General features: G+C 30.4%; 1 protein-coding gene across 1 annotated transcript in view; it reads right to left on the minus strand.

The window, feature by feature from the left end:
* Window positions 1-12,823, minus strand: part of LOC130891858 (kinesin-like protein KIF21B) — a 68,527-nt gene that overhangs the window by 15,213 nt on the left and 40,491 nt on the right. Inside the window, exon 3 of the mRNA XM_057796910.1 lies at window positions 2,107-2,298. Coding sequence (XP_057652893.1) covers window positions 2,107-2,298 — 192 coding nt within the window. The remainder of the gene's footprint in view (window positions 1-2,106; window positions 2,299-12,823) is intronic.

Consider the following 12,823-nt stretch of genomic DNA (forward strand, 5'->3'; position numbering starts at 1 on the left):
TCTGTATGTTCTAATTTTCAGTAGTGCGACATACACTGTATCTAGCTATACTATTTTCTGCGAGAAAATTTAAAGAGTACTAATTTTAAACACGAGTTTAATGAACCAATGGATTTCTAAAAAACATAAATACGTTTCCACACCTACATAATCTATTCATTAATGTTGTATCTCAAATTTAATGAACTGCTATCTAAAGTGAAGACCAAGTGCTACATGCAGGTAATTAATTCTAGCCGTACTTCAAAAACCCTCGTATAATTTTGTAACAATTTCATAATGTTGAAAATTAAGATGTGTTCCACATGAATGAAGCATTTCAGGAAATCTGGATAATAACAGTCACAATTAGTCAAATCTGCTTTGGCAAGCGACCTGACATGACGTTTAATTTTAACTTCTACATCGCTAATTAACTAAAACTGGTCTTTGAACTTCTCAAAATACTGAAAAGAATTCTACACCGAAAATATGAAATTGTAAAATTTATGTTCTTAATGTAAATAACATCACTTTTTAATAATGAATTAAAACTAAGGGTTGATCTTTTCTATTCTTGTTTGAAAAAGGGTTTGGAAGTCATCAAATTTACTGTCATTCTAGTGGTACTCAGAAGAAATTGGATAGTCTGTTCATTCAATTTTCTCCTTTTGTAGAAGGAAACTTATTACTACCAAATATTTTCTTTCTGACAAAACTTCTTGGTTTTAGATTTCTTTTATTTATTAAAATGAATATACAAAATAGTTGAAAATATTGACGTTTCGACCCTTTTCGGTCTTTGAAAAATATAATTTGACATTGACAAAAGATGCAATAGAAAAGACTCTGCCCTTATATTTATACCTTACCCTTATGAAGTAGGATTATGTATAGTCCAAACACCTTTGTCTGTGCCAGTTTATTTCAAGCTATGAAACTGTGTATTATGAAGATAGTGTTTTTCAAAACGTCTAACAAACAACGCAAATGTTTGCCCGTTTAAGCAAAAATGATATTTAAAAGTATTTACTTAAAGTTAGTAGAGTGAAGCCACGAAAAATACTTTTCACTGGAAAAAACTTTAACTCCTACAATCATCCCTGAAAGTACAGTTTGAAAAATTGTGAATAAATCGATAGGTCTTAAAAAAACACGAAAAGACAAGTGCATTGGTTTCTCCCAAGAAGACTTGATTCACTGATATATTTATGGAATGTATGCAGAACAAAAAGTGCCAACGTTGCTTCTTTCAGAGGACTGTTCCAAGGAAGTTATCGTGAGATTAATTGTTCTACTACAATTTTGTGGAGTACTCTACGTCGTTTGGGTTTTTTTTTTCGAAGGAATATACAAAAGTCAAATTATAATAAAGTCATAGGGCTTGCAAAAACTTCATGATACACCCTCTGAAGGATGGGATGATAGTTCAAAAAAATTGCTGCGTTTAATAAAAGTAGAAGAATAACTATTCTACATGCGGGATCAGAAGAATGATGGGTACCAGAATGTCTGTTTTTAGCAGCCAAGAATTTTTCGGATTTCAGTATGGATAGTTTTCAAAGATTGGTTTCAAAATAAATGCCGAATATACCACCGAATAACTGTTGTGGTAGATAATGCATACTGCCCTAGTCGCCTAATGAAAAATATAACAAGTTTCAGTGAAATACAAGATTTTTTTTTGCGAAAGCAACCCGTAGAAAACTAACCATTGATATAAAAGATAGTAACGATAGCGAAATTGTAATAGATAAGATCTAATAATAATATTTAATAGTAATAAATAAATATATGTACTCATGTATTAATATATTGTGTATCATTAAGTATATTGAAGATTGAAATTTAACAATACCATCATATTAAAATTTCAAACCCAACAATGATACAACAATGTTAACCAAATATACCCTGTATTAAAATCAAATAAATAAAATTCAAATTTCTCTTCAAATTATAATGTAGTAAAGACAATTTAATGTGAAAAATACTATGGCACCATTAGTTGTATTGAAATTTATAAATAATAAAATAAAAACTTATAAGAAGGTCTTATAAGTAAGAAGTTATAGAAATTTGAAAATATTCACTCTAACAAAAATATATACATATTAACATAGTTACCCTTCAAGAGAAGATTCGATTAGAGATGCCACACACGTTTCGTAAACTTCAGTTTGGTTGGATTCCATATCAAAAACATAGTTATAGGTAAAGGCCTTATCACTTCCTAGAGTAACTTGTGGTTCCCCGGGTGTAACCGTAGTGCAAATATGACACATGTCTATTATTTCGCGAGGTGTCTGAGGACGAATCCTAAAATCAAAAGTTTATAAATATATCATTATTACATGGAATTATAAACATAAGTAGTGAAAAATAACATGAATAAACATTCAAATTGAAAAAAGTATACGAAGATTGATAGAAAAAAGCAATCTCCCCCAAAATAGGGAATGTTTCATAAATAACAACTTTTAACAAGTGGATTAAAGTTTTTTATGGAAGGGTTTCAAGTAAAGTTTCATTAACAATTTTTTATATAAAGTTTATATAAAGTTTTAATACAGCTCGAAACTTTCGTTTCAAAATTTTACGACCAGTGATTAAACGAGTTCATTGGATAAAATCAAAAGATATGTTCCATTGTATCGAATTCTTGTTGTATTTTTTGTTTACCCTAACTACTGAAAATAGAAATAAACTAGTGGCTTGTAAGATCTTGCAATTCAATTTAATTTTATACTAATGTTAACGCAATCATATTTCAGCTGATTACGTTACACCCAACAACAATAGAAATTAACACTGAGATTGAGAGAAAAATGTCTGTTGATTACCATGCTTTAATAATAAAATATTTTTAGCTAAGAATAATTTTGTTTCATGTATATATTTCCCATTTTGCTCATTGACCATATTTCTTGCAACTTAATGATTTCGCCCTCATAAAATTTCTGGTCCTTAATAGCAAAAAACTGAACCAGGTGAGATTGAAGGTCATCGTCAAAGTATACGAAAATTGATAGAAAAATCTCCCCCAAAATAGGGAGTCTTTCATAAATAACAAGTTTGAACACGTGGATCAAACTTTTTTATAGAACGGTTTCAAACATCATCAAGTAAAGTTTCAATAACACTTTTTTATATATAGTTTTAAATGAATACGGTCCTTTGAAAACTCGTGCAAAAATCGTTGACACTACTTGATTGGACTGAATGAGAAATAGTATTCCATCTTGAAAACATGAGCGTATTGCTTATTATAAAGGGAGAGGGAGAAAAATAACTAAATAAAGACACAAATAAAATAAAATCTAAATATAAAGTATACACAAGAAAACTACAATGAATAATGAACTTAACTTTGAAAATTTGTAGTAGAGCTTTAAATAATATCAAGATAAAAATAATTTTATAGTTACTTTAATTGTAAGGCTCAAAAAAATAATCTCACAGTAGATAATTAATAGATATTCAATTCAAAGAAAATGTATGGGTATTCCCACTCTGAAATTCAAAATAAGTCGTTTTAAACCGTTAACCCGGAGTTCTGTTGGGCGGTCTGCATAAGGTGTAGGCCAATGTGTGTCAGCTCTCATTTATTTTGTGCTTTGAAACAGATTTTTATTAGTATAAAGCTAAACGAACAAGACATATTTAACCGAGACCTATGTCACGCAATGATAACATAAAAAATTCTATAGTCAAAGCTACGTAATAAAAACTTCACATCTTTTTTCTAAAACTATTGCAAATTGAATGTGAATAAACCCTACTAAGAAACTTTATATTCTAAGGGGGACGTTATACTGCTCAATTATTGATAGGTGTTCTTTGCGAGAAAATTCTGCCAAAATCTTACCTCGCTGATTCTAAGGAGTTAGAAAAAACAAATGCGTTGACAGTGGCCAGATTTGTACTCTTTTAACATTCTTTCTACCTATGCCTGTTCCTGGAGATAATTTTTTGCTCATTTTGTCAAATGCGGCACCATAAAAGTTCAGTTCTATAAAAAAATTTACTGAACACCTCACCTATTGTTACAAGAGTTGGAAGCCGCTTTTTTTGTCAACTAAAAGATTTAATCTCAGAATTGTCTGAAGAATCAACCTTTTCGTTTATTAAAACGAATTATACCTTTGTTTCTAGAACAATAACACAAATAGAGGAATCTAAATTTTCATTAACCCGAAGTAAAAAGCTAATAAAAATATTTGATGCAGCTTTTCAAAATGTTACCGACAAAACAGAGGCATAGTTTTTAAGAAATTCAAAAATGTGATTGAACAATTTTGTTGATCCTGCAATAATCAGCAATTATAAAAACGCTCCTATGACACCAGTTGATGTAGAAAGGAGTTTTTCCGTTTATAAATTATTATATTCAGACACGAGAAAAATTTTTTGTTGGACAACTGAAAATACAGGCCTTTTTTCAATATATAATAGCTTAGTTCGTGGTAGTGATCCTGAGCATGTTCTGTTATCAGGTTCATGTGCAGTTTTGAATTGTACGTTCACGGTGCTAATAAGACAAGTTCTGAATTGAAAATACTTGGAGCACAAATTTCTTATTTCGAACGTGTTCTGATTACGTCCGTTGTATCCTCGGACCTGGGTAAGGATGTTTATTCCGACGCTTGTGCAGTCATCCTACTTGCAATTTTTGTGATATTTAGATATGCCACAGAGCATATCAATGTCAAACTAGATTTTCATACATCGTTCGTGGAGAATTGCATGTTCAGAACATATTCTAAACAAAACGATTCAAATGCGCATTTGAATCGTTCAGAAAATATTCAGAATTTATTATCTCGTGTTTCAAACCGCCTACCACGCACTGGCTCTCAACTTTGCCAGAGAGATCAAAGTCAAAGTGTGAATTTCGGTTGGTGCTCCAATTCTTCCCATACCCAACGTCGCAGGATTATTACCATCTCGCACGACACTCACCAACGGACACTGAGTTGCTATCAGCTATCATAAAGCCATATGATGTTCTACATAGAAACTATTCCTACGAAACTTCCAGACGACATACATATGTTTGTATGTGTCACATATTAACCAAAAAAAATTACTTTTGCCATAAACGTCGTATTTTGTGAATTCTAAATAATTGACAGAATATTGTGATGTGAGCAACAATAAAAATCTAACAATTACTAGCAATTCAAATTTAACCATAATATCAATATTTCAAAAGGTGAAAATATATCAAATAGTATAAGTTGGTACGTCAGGATTCGATAAAGCAAACAGTGCTAGTAGATTTTTTCCACTGTATATTCTATACCAGCCCTCGTAATTGTATTCGCTTCGCTTTATGTTGGGCTAATTTCGTTTACAGTCTATGACAAAGAATCCATTAAACATTTTATGAACAGTTTGTCTAGTTATGTCTAGTTTCCTTTATCGCCGTTGATGGTAAACGACAAATAAATCGTTTAAAAATTATTAAATCATCAACATTTTCAATGAAGTATATAATCATTTATATATATTTCGTATTTTGTTAATACTGTCATGTAATTTTGTATTTTGAAATCAATTAGTACTAATGATATTTACTACGGTAATTTTTATTTTAATGTTTCCATTTGAAACACCAAAAACGTTTTAGAAATAATCACAAATTATTAATGACAAACTAGTAATTACAGCTCGGAACTTTCGTTTCAAAATTTTACGACCAGTGATTAAACAAGTTCATTGGATAAAATCAAAAGATATGTTCCACTGTATCGAATTCTTGTTGTATTTTTTGTTAACCCTAACTACTATAAATAGAAATAAACCAGGGGCTTTTAAGTTTTTGTGATTCAATTTGATTTCATTCATATTCAGATTTCAGCTGACTTAAGTTGCACCCAACAACACTGAGATTGAGAGAAAAATGTCTTTAATGTGTTTCAATCAATAGATACTTCAACCATTTCTAAAGTTCGAATTTCTATTTCAGTTGATTGCCATGCGTTAATAATAAATACTTGCGAGGTTAGGTTTTGTAGTATGAAATATTTTTCAAAAAGAATAATTTTTAATCAATTATATATTTCCTATTTTGCTGAATGACCTTTTGCCATATTTCTTGCAACTTCATGATTTCGCCCTTATAAAATTTCTGGTCCTTATTCAGCAAAAAACTGAAACAGGTGAGATCGAAGATCATCGTTATTTGTGAAAATTTGACTATTCCAAGAATTCTGCAAACTTCGAAATAAATGCTAGTCAGATGGTGCCAGATCAGTATTGTAAAGGGAATGTGGCATCACCTCTCAGCCAAGCTCCAATAGTTTCCCACGAGTTACCAAAGATGTGTGAGACCTTGCATTATCATAGTGGAACACTAAACCTTTCTGATTAGAAAATTCTGGTTTTTCTTTGATTGCTTCATCCAGTTCCATTAATTATTGACAGTAAACATCAGAATTGATTGTAGTGAAAAAATTAAAATAACATTCAAATAGACTAAAAATTGCAAAAAGTATATGAAAATTGATAGAAAAAAGAAATCTTCCCCAAAATACGGAGTCTTTATAAATAACAACTTTGAACACGTGGATCAAACTTTTTTATGGAAGGGTTTCAAACATCATGGGGGAACACTAAACCTTTCCGATTAGACAATTCTGGCCGTTTTCCTATTATTGTTTCATTCAGTTTCATTAATTATTGACAGTAGACATCAGAATTGATCGTTTGGTTCCTTAGAAGCAGCTTAAAAAACACAACACCTTTGTAATCCTACCAAACTGACAGCACGAGGTTTTTTGTTGTTTTTCAGCTTTCGATGTGGTTTGTGCTGGTTCATCGTATTTGTTCCATGATCGTTTTCAAACTATGTCACTGTACAGGACCCATTTTTCATCACCAGTGATGATTCCTTTCAAGAAAGGGAAGGGTCGGTTTCATTTCGCTCAAGGTGCATATCTCTCGCACCCTCTCGAACAGTTATATGACGATCTTGATAAGTGAGCTGTGTTAAGCAATCAGCAACATAAATTTCACATATTTCTTTATGAGCCGCCGCAGCTTTCTTTCTTCTACAGAAATAGAAAAGTAAAATATGCCGAAAATGTTCGTTTCTGCACCCCATTTAAAGTTAACCCACAACTGATAGCTTTAATGAAAGTCACGCACAACTTGCTTCTAAAGTTATGTCAATGTGACCAGTATAGCACTAACATAAGTTATTCAAAAAAGAAAGCAAGGCTCTCTATCGGTAAAAAGTGAAAATATTTAGTTGTCAACCTTATATATATCCGAAAAGATAAAAAAATTAAATACTTATAGTCCTAGTGACGATCATTCAATATAGACATACAGACGTCCTTGTTGTTATTCTAAACAAGGAACAACCTTAAAAGTCATCAATTATCTAAATTAAACAATTAAACATTTGTCTACTTCATTTGCGTATATCACGTAACACGAAATGCGAAATATTCGCTCGATGCTATTTGGAACATGCAAATTAATGTGTTCACTGACCTGGTACATCCAGAAATTAAGTTTTAAATTAATTTTTAACCTCTTTTATTCGATTTCGTTGCATTTATTAGACTTATTGCGACCATAACAATCTTGATATAGACTTCCATTCAATTATTCAACTGAAGTTTTCCATTTTTCTTATTTTTTTTTAAATTTCGCTTAGAAGGTACTAAGGTTTCCATCAAATTGGAACGTTTTTCCTTCTTCTACATTAGTCTACTTTGAAGTAGGTCTTGGGGAACAGGTACTAGATAATATTCTTGTAGCTGGACTATTTTTGTATAGCTCCTGTATTAGATGTTGAATGGAGCGTTCATTATGCGATGTCGTGGCTCGATAGATGATGGAAGGTATGTTCAAATGATGATAAAGCGTCTAATTAGTTTCATTCCATCTGCAATCGATGGTAACACTTTTCATTGAAATCTTTTGCACATAAACGGAGTCCGTAGTTCAAAAAGAGTTTTATTATTGTAGTCGTCAAAAAACAAAGAAAACAAACAAGGTTGTACTCATGGAATTAGAGACTAGTTTTAACAAGTTATGACTTATTTGAATTGGGGCGTAGGAATTTTCACTTATGAAAACGACTTAATTTTTGATAAAAATTAGGTATCAGATGTGAAAGGCATAATATTCATTTATTATGACTGAAGTGAGCTTCTTAATCAAAATAGAACATTAAGAACTGAAAATACATTCTATTTAGAAATAGTTTGAAAATGATTCGAGGTGTACAGCAAAATTAAAAAAAATTGTGTAGTGAAATTGCGGATTCATTAACAATCAATGAAACAAAGTTAAGAAAAAAATGTAATGATATATCATTTAATTTCAAGAAGTCTTATTTCTATTTGAAACGATTCCTATTAATTAATATTTCAATCAATTTCCAGTTCTGCATAAATATTGTTATGGAATGACTAATTGTTTGTTTTTAATATATACTCAATGCCTTCAAAAGTATTCAACTTCCGCATGTTTACCTAAAGGTAATTGACTAACCTTATAATAATAAATAAACTGTATATATTACTATTGAACTGCGAATTAAAAAAAAGGGACAATCTAAACTTGCAATTTTAAAATATGACTTCTCTTGACTAAATAACATTTTTTCCGTTATTATTATATAAGAAAATGTATCTAAGTGTTTGTTTATTTTAGGTAATCGAGTATAACAGGTAGATTTATTTTAGTTTATTCTAGTACCGAAAACACCAGCTGCAGTCGGCGGCTTTAATCTGAACTGTCAGCACCTCTTAAAACTTTTTATTTATATTTATATTGTCAAGAAAACATTAACGCTCTAAAGAACTCAAAATAACCGAACAAAGACGTATATACACAATAATTTTAACGACCCAATATGAAAATTATTTACTGGAAGATTTCATAATTAACATAAATCTGTCTAAATGCAATAATCAAAAGATGAGACAGTTTTACTGCTTCTTTTATTTTTGATAAATGAAAGTAAAAAAAATTATAGCTTTTTCAAGAATCAAGGGATAGAAGCACCTAGTCAGCACCGTACCCATGTAGACTAGAGCCGGTATCGCTCTGATCTGCACGAGCCTTAATTAGATTCGAGGAAAGGCGATGAGACGATACAAACCTCTCAAACACGAGCCGAGGCAAGGCAACAGTGGTTTCTTGGCAGAAGTGACAGGTATAATTTGAAACCACTTCCATATTCCGCAGATGATAATCTTTTTTGTACCAGTCAGAATCTAATCTTCCCCTTTTGTTCCGATTACTTAACTGCAATCGCTTGATGGCTAGCTAGGGAACCAAAGAATGGCTTTAATCCAATAAATAGCTATGTACTCCAGAATGACCACGTACCTATATAAAATTGATCTAATTATTTAGACAGAGTGTGCTGATTGATATCTTCATTCACTCATTAACGGGGAGTCACGTGCTTGTAGCGCCGCTTTGCTGTGAATTAGTATTTCAATTTATGGGGTTTTCTCTCCACTTATAGTTTTCGAAGCATCGGTATTATAGATATAAACCCTACAGGACAAACCATTTTGTTATCAGTTTTTTGATCGTGATTTAGGAATGTTTCGTTATAATTTTTCGGGCGATGATCGATGATGCAAAATCACGCACCTGCTTCTTTTATTGGCATACCGTGTCCAGTTAAAAAGTAATTTATTCTAACCCGACACGTTGCGTGATGTTGGTGTGGTGTTGTTGTGAAAATTTGAAGAATACAGGCTACCTTTTGTGTATTTCTCTCTCCGCACGATGGCACTGACATTTACGCGTTGATGTCTTAGCCTTTAGAAGAAAGATCACGAGATGGATAATTCTTAAAATGTGATACGTTAAGCTGTTTTTTAAGGTAATAGTTTCCCCAGTTTCTCTTATCATTAGACCAACCAAAAATATTATTTTTTACTTAAAATCTATCATAATTAAATCAAAATTTGTCTGAAATTCGTATGTTATAGATTTCTGTTAGAAGTGCCCATGGTATAAAAATACAATACTGAATGATAGGTTCTTGTTTGTGAGTTGAAATGTAATCATGTTGCGATGTACTTGCACGGTATTCCCATAAGAATAAGGTAGCTAATATGGAAAGTAATTTACAAGATTTTAATTAAATTACTTCCACACCCAAAATTATATTATGATTAAACTAATGAATATTCATATCCTAGACAAATAATGAAAATATTATGCTACAAAATGTCAAATCTTATGGCTTGTATTTCTATAATTTTACTTTATGTCATGCAATGAACTATATATATATAGAGTTATTTTAAGTAAAATTCCTTTTAGACGAAAAATAACTACACCTTTGGTTTCGGCACATTCTAATTTCGGGAGTAGTAAATTCCAAGGAATAAGATCAATATTAGACATTTACTATTTTGATGGACGAAGCTTGGCAAGTGTAAACCATAAACTGAAGAAAACATTTGACATAAATTTTGAAAAGTGCCAAGCCCATCTGCTGTTAATTGATCTTTAATTTCCTGTGAAAGACGCTTTTATTCTTTGCCACACAGGATTTATTGAAATTCTAGCCTATAGTGTTTTTATAGAAGTAAAATTTGATATAATATGAGAAAAAAAATTTTGTAAACACCCCGAAAGGAATAAAATAATTACTTACTGATATACAATATACTTAGCTGGGTTATTCTAAACAAATATAAAACCTCTTTTTTGTGATTACTTATTGCATTCAAATTTACAAGCTTTTTGAAATATGCGCTTAAACTTTCATTTTATTTTCAAAAGCCAAACCCAAATTCCCCCTATTGGATGGTGATGCTTGTCTAGACATTTAAATATAATGTGTAGTAATTTAACTGATATAATTCGTAACGACTCTATAAATTGTATAAATTAATATCTGTACAGGAAAATACTTTTGATCTATATCAGTAATTGGTTTTTATTGAAAATGCTGCTCCTGCCTTAGCCAATAATTATGACATACCATTATAAAATACTTGGTAAGTCATAGAAGGCGATATATGGCATTATTTCTGAGATCAACAAAGGCCACTTCAATAAATCATTCGGTTCCTAATAAGCCCGTAATACGTTAGAATCTTATGGATTGTATCTTGATCTGCTTGAACACTATAATAAAGATAATTACTGAAATATTTCTTTGTTTTAACTTAAAAGAATTGCTTTTATTGATATTTTATAACAACGAATTCTAAGTAGAAAGATATTTATCGCTTAAATGGAATTTGTTACAATTAAGATTAGTTTATAAAAGTTTTCATTTATTTAAAAATTAATGAAATGCTCGTAATAAGAGTATTTGACTTGCTTATTATATATGGACTATTATAACTCGTACACTGTACAAATTTACGTCTCGACCGTAGGGTAAAATCTATATGAAGTTAAGTTATATTACAGGAACATTGTATGTAATTTAGTTGGACAGTTACATAGGTTTACAATATATAACTATAAAAAGTATCATTTAGGTAAAGTAATTTATTAATTTTGCCTTGCTAAATAGAAAGAAAAGTCGGAAAATAATTGAAAATCTTATAATTCTTCTTAGTAATAAACAAGAGATAGTGGAGTATTACTACTGTTAAAAGTATAATTAATGAAGTTTAAAACTACCTGCTTCTACATTAAAGTTACTAACAAAACCATCATTAAACACCAAAAGATTAACTAATACATATGAAGAGGAAATAATTTAAAAAATTATTCACTCTTGTGCAGCTATTAATAAAAAGACACCTATTATAAAATTAATATTTGGAACTGTTAAAAATGGACAGAGAATTAATTTTTCAAGCAAGATGAATTTTTCGGACACTCATTTATAAATATAAAAATTCTTTGGAGGGAAGTAAGAAATAGTAAAAGTAAAAGTGTTGATTAAAAAATGTGACATTAAATCTAAAACCATTGAATTATCAGGGAAATTAAAAAAATGGTAAGTAGGAAGGAGATGATACAATATATAGCGATGAAACCTATTTTGAGGGTTCCCTAAGGCCTGGAAGATATTTGATGATGTCAAAAAATGATTGTTTGCACTTTTCAGTGTCCAAAAGAAGACGTCTCATCTTGCACGCTAGAGGTGCTTTAGGGAACTGAAACAGCTGATTACCACTAAGAAATATAATGATTGAAAGATAAATTGATAAATTGCGTCCATGTAGACAGAATAGTAGAACAATAAATATTGGAGTCAAACCAGTCAATCATAACTGTGTAATAATGAAATACGATGATTTAGTGATCATTTCCTATTAACAAATTTTCATACCAACGCTGTGAACTTTGACAGGACTATTACAAGGTCAACAATTAAATACTTCTACCATTATAATATAATGTGATTAATATCTAATTCTGTCTAATTTCCTTATTTCGTTCACGTAAATTGACCGGACTATTTAGTTTTAAATTCGTTTGTTTCTATTAATTTTCTTAAATCTTTTGAAAATATAGAGATATGTATATTTGGAAGGAATAAATTTACTATAGGTACTATTTGGAACTTTGATAAAATTATTTTAACTTCTGCTTGAAGCTGTATTTGAAAATAATAAGAATAACTTTATTAATGACAATATAATATGGTTTTTGACTTTTTGTTATATCTTCCTAACTTATTCGGTTCCATTACAATAAATGAGTTCGTATTTAAATTATTGGGCATATAGCTATAGGACATCCTGTATACGTCTCAACTGCAGTGTTATTTTATCGTAAAAGAGTAATAAAGCAATTAAGTGTATACTGATAAAAATACATAGAATATAAACATGAATAATTATCCTGTTTTCGTAACTAATAAAACTTGTATCAGTTGTAAATATGT

The sequence above is a fragment of the Diorhabda carinulata genome, chromosome 1 (assembly GCF_026250575.1).
Source record: "Diorhabda carinulata isolate Delta chromosome 1, icDioCari1.1, whole genome shotgun sequence".
NCBI lineage: Eukaryota > Metazoa > Arthropoda > Insecta > Coleoptera > Chrysomelidae > Diorhabda > Diorhabda carinulata.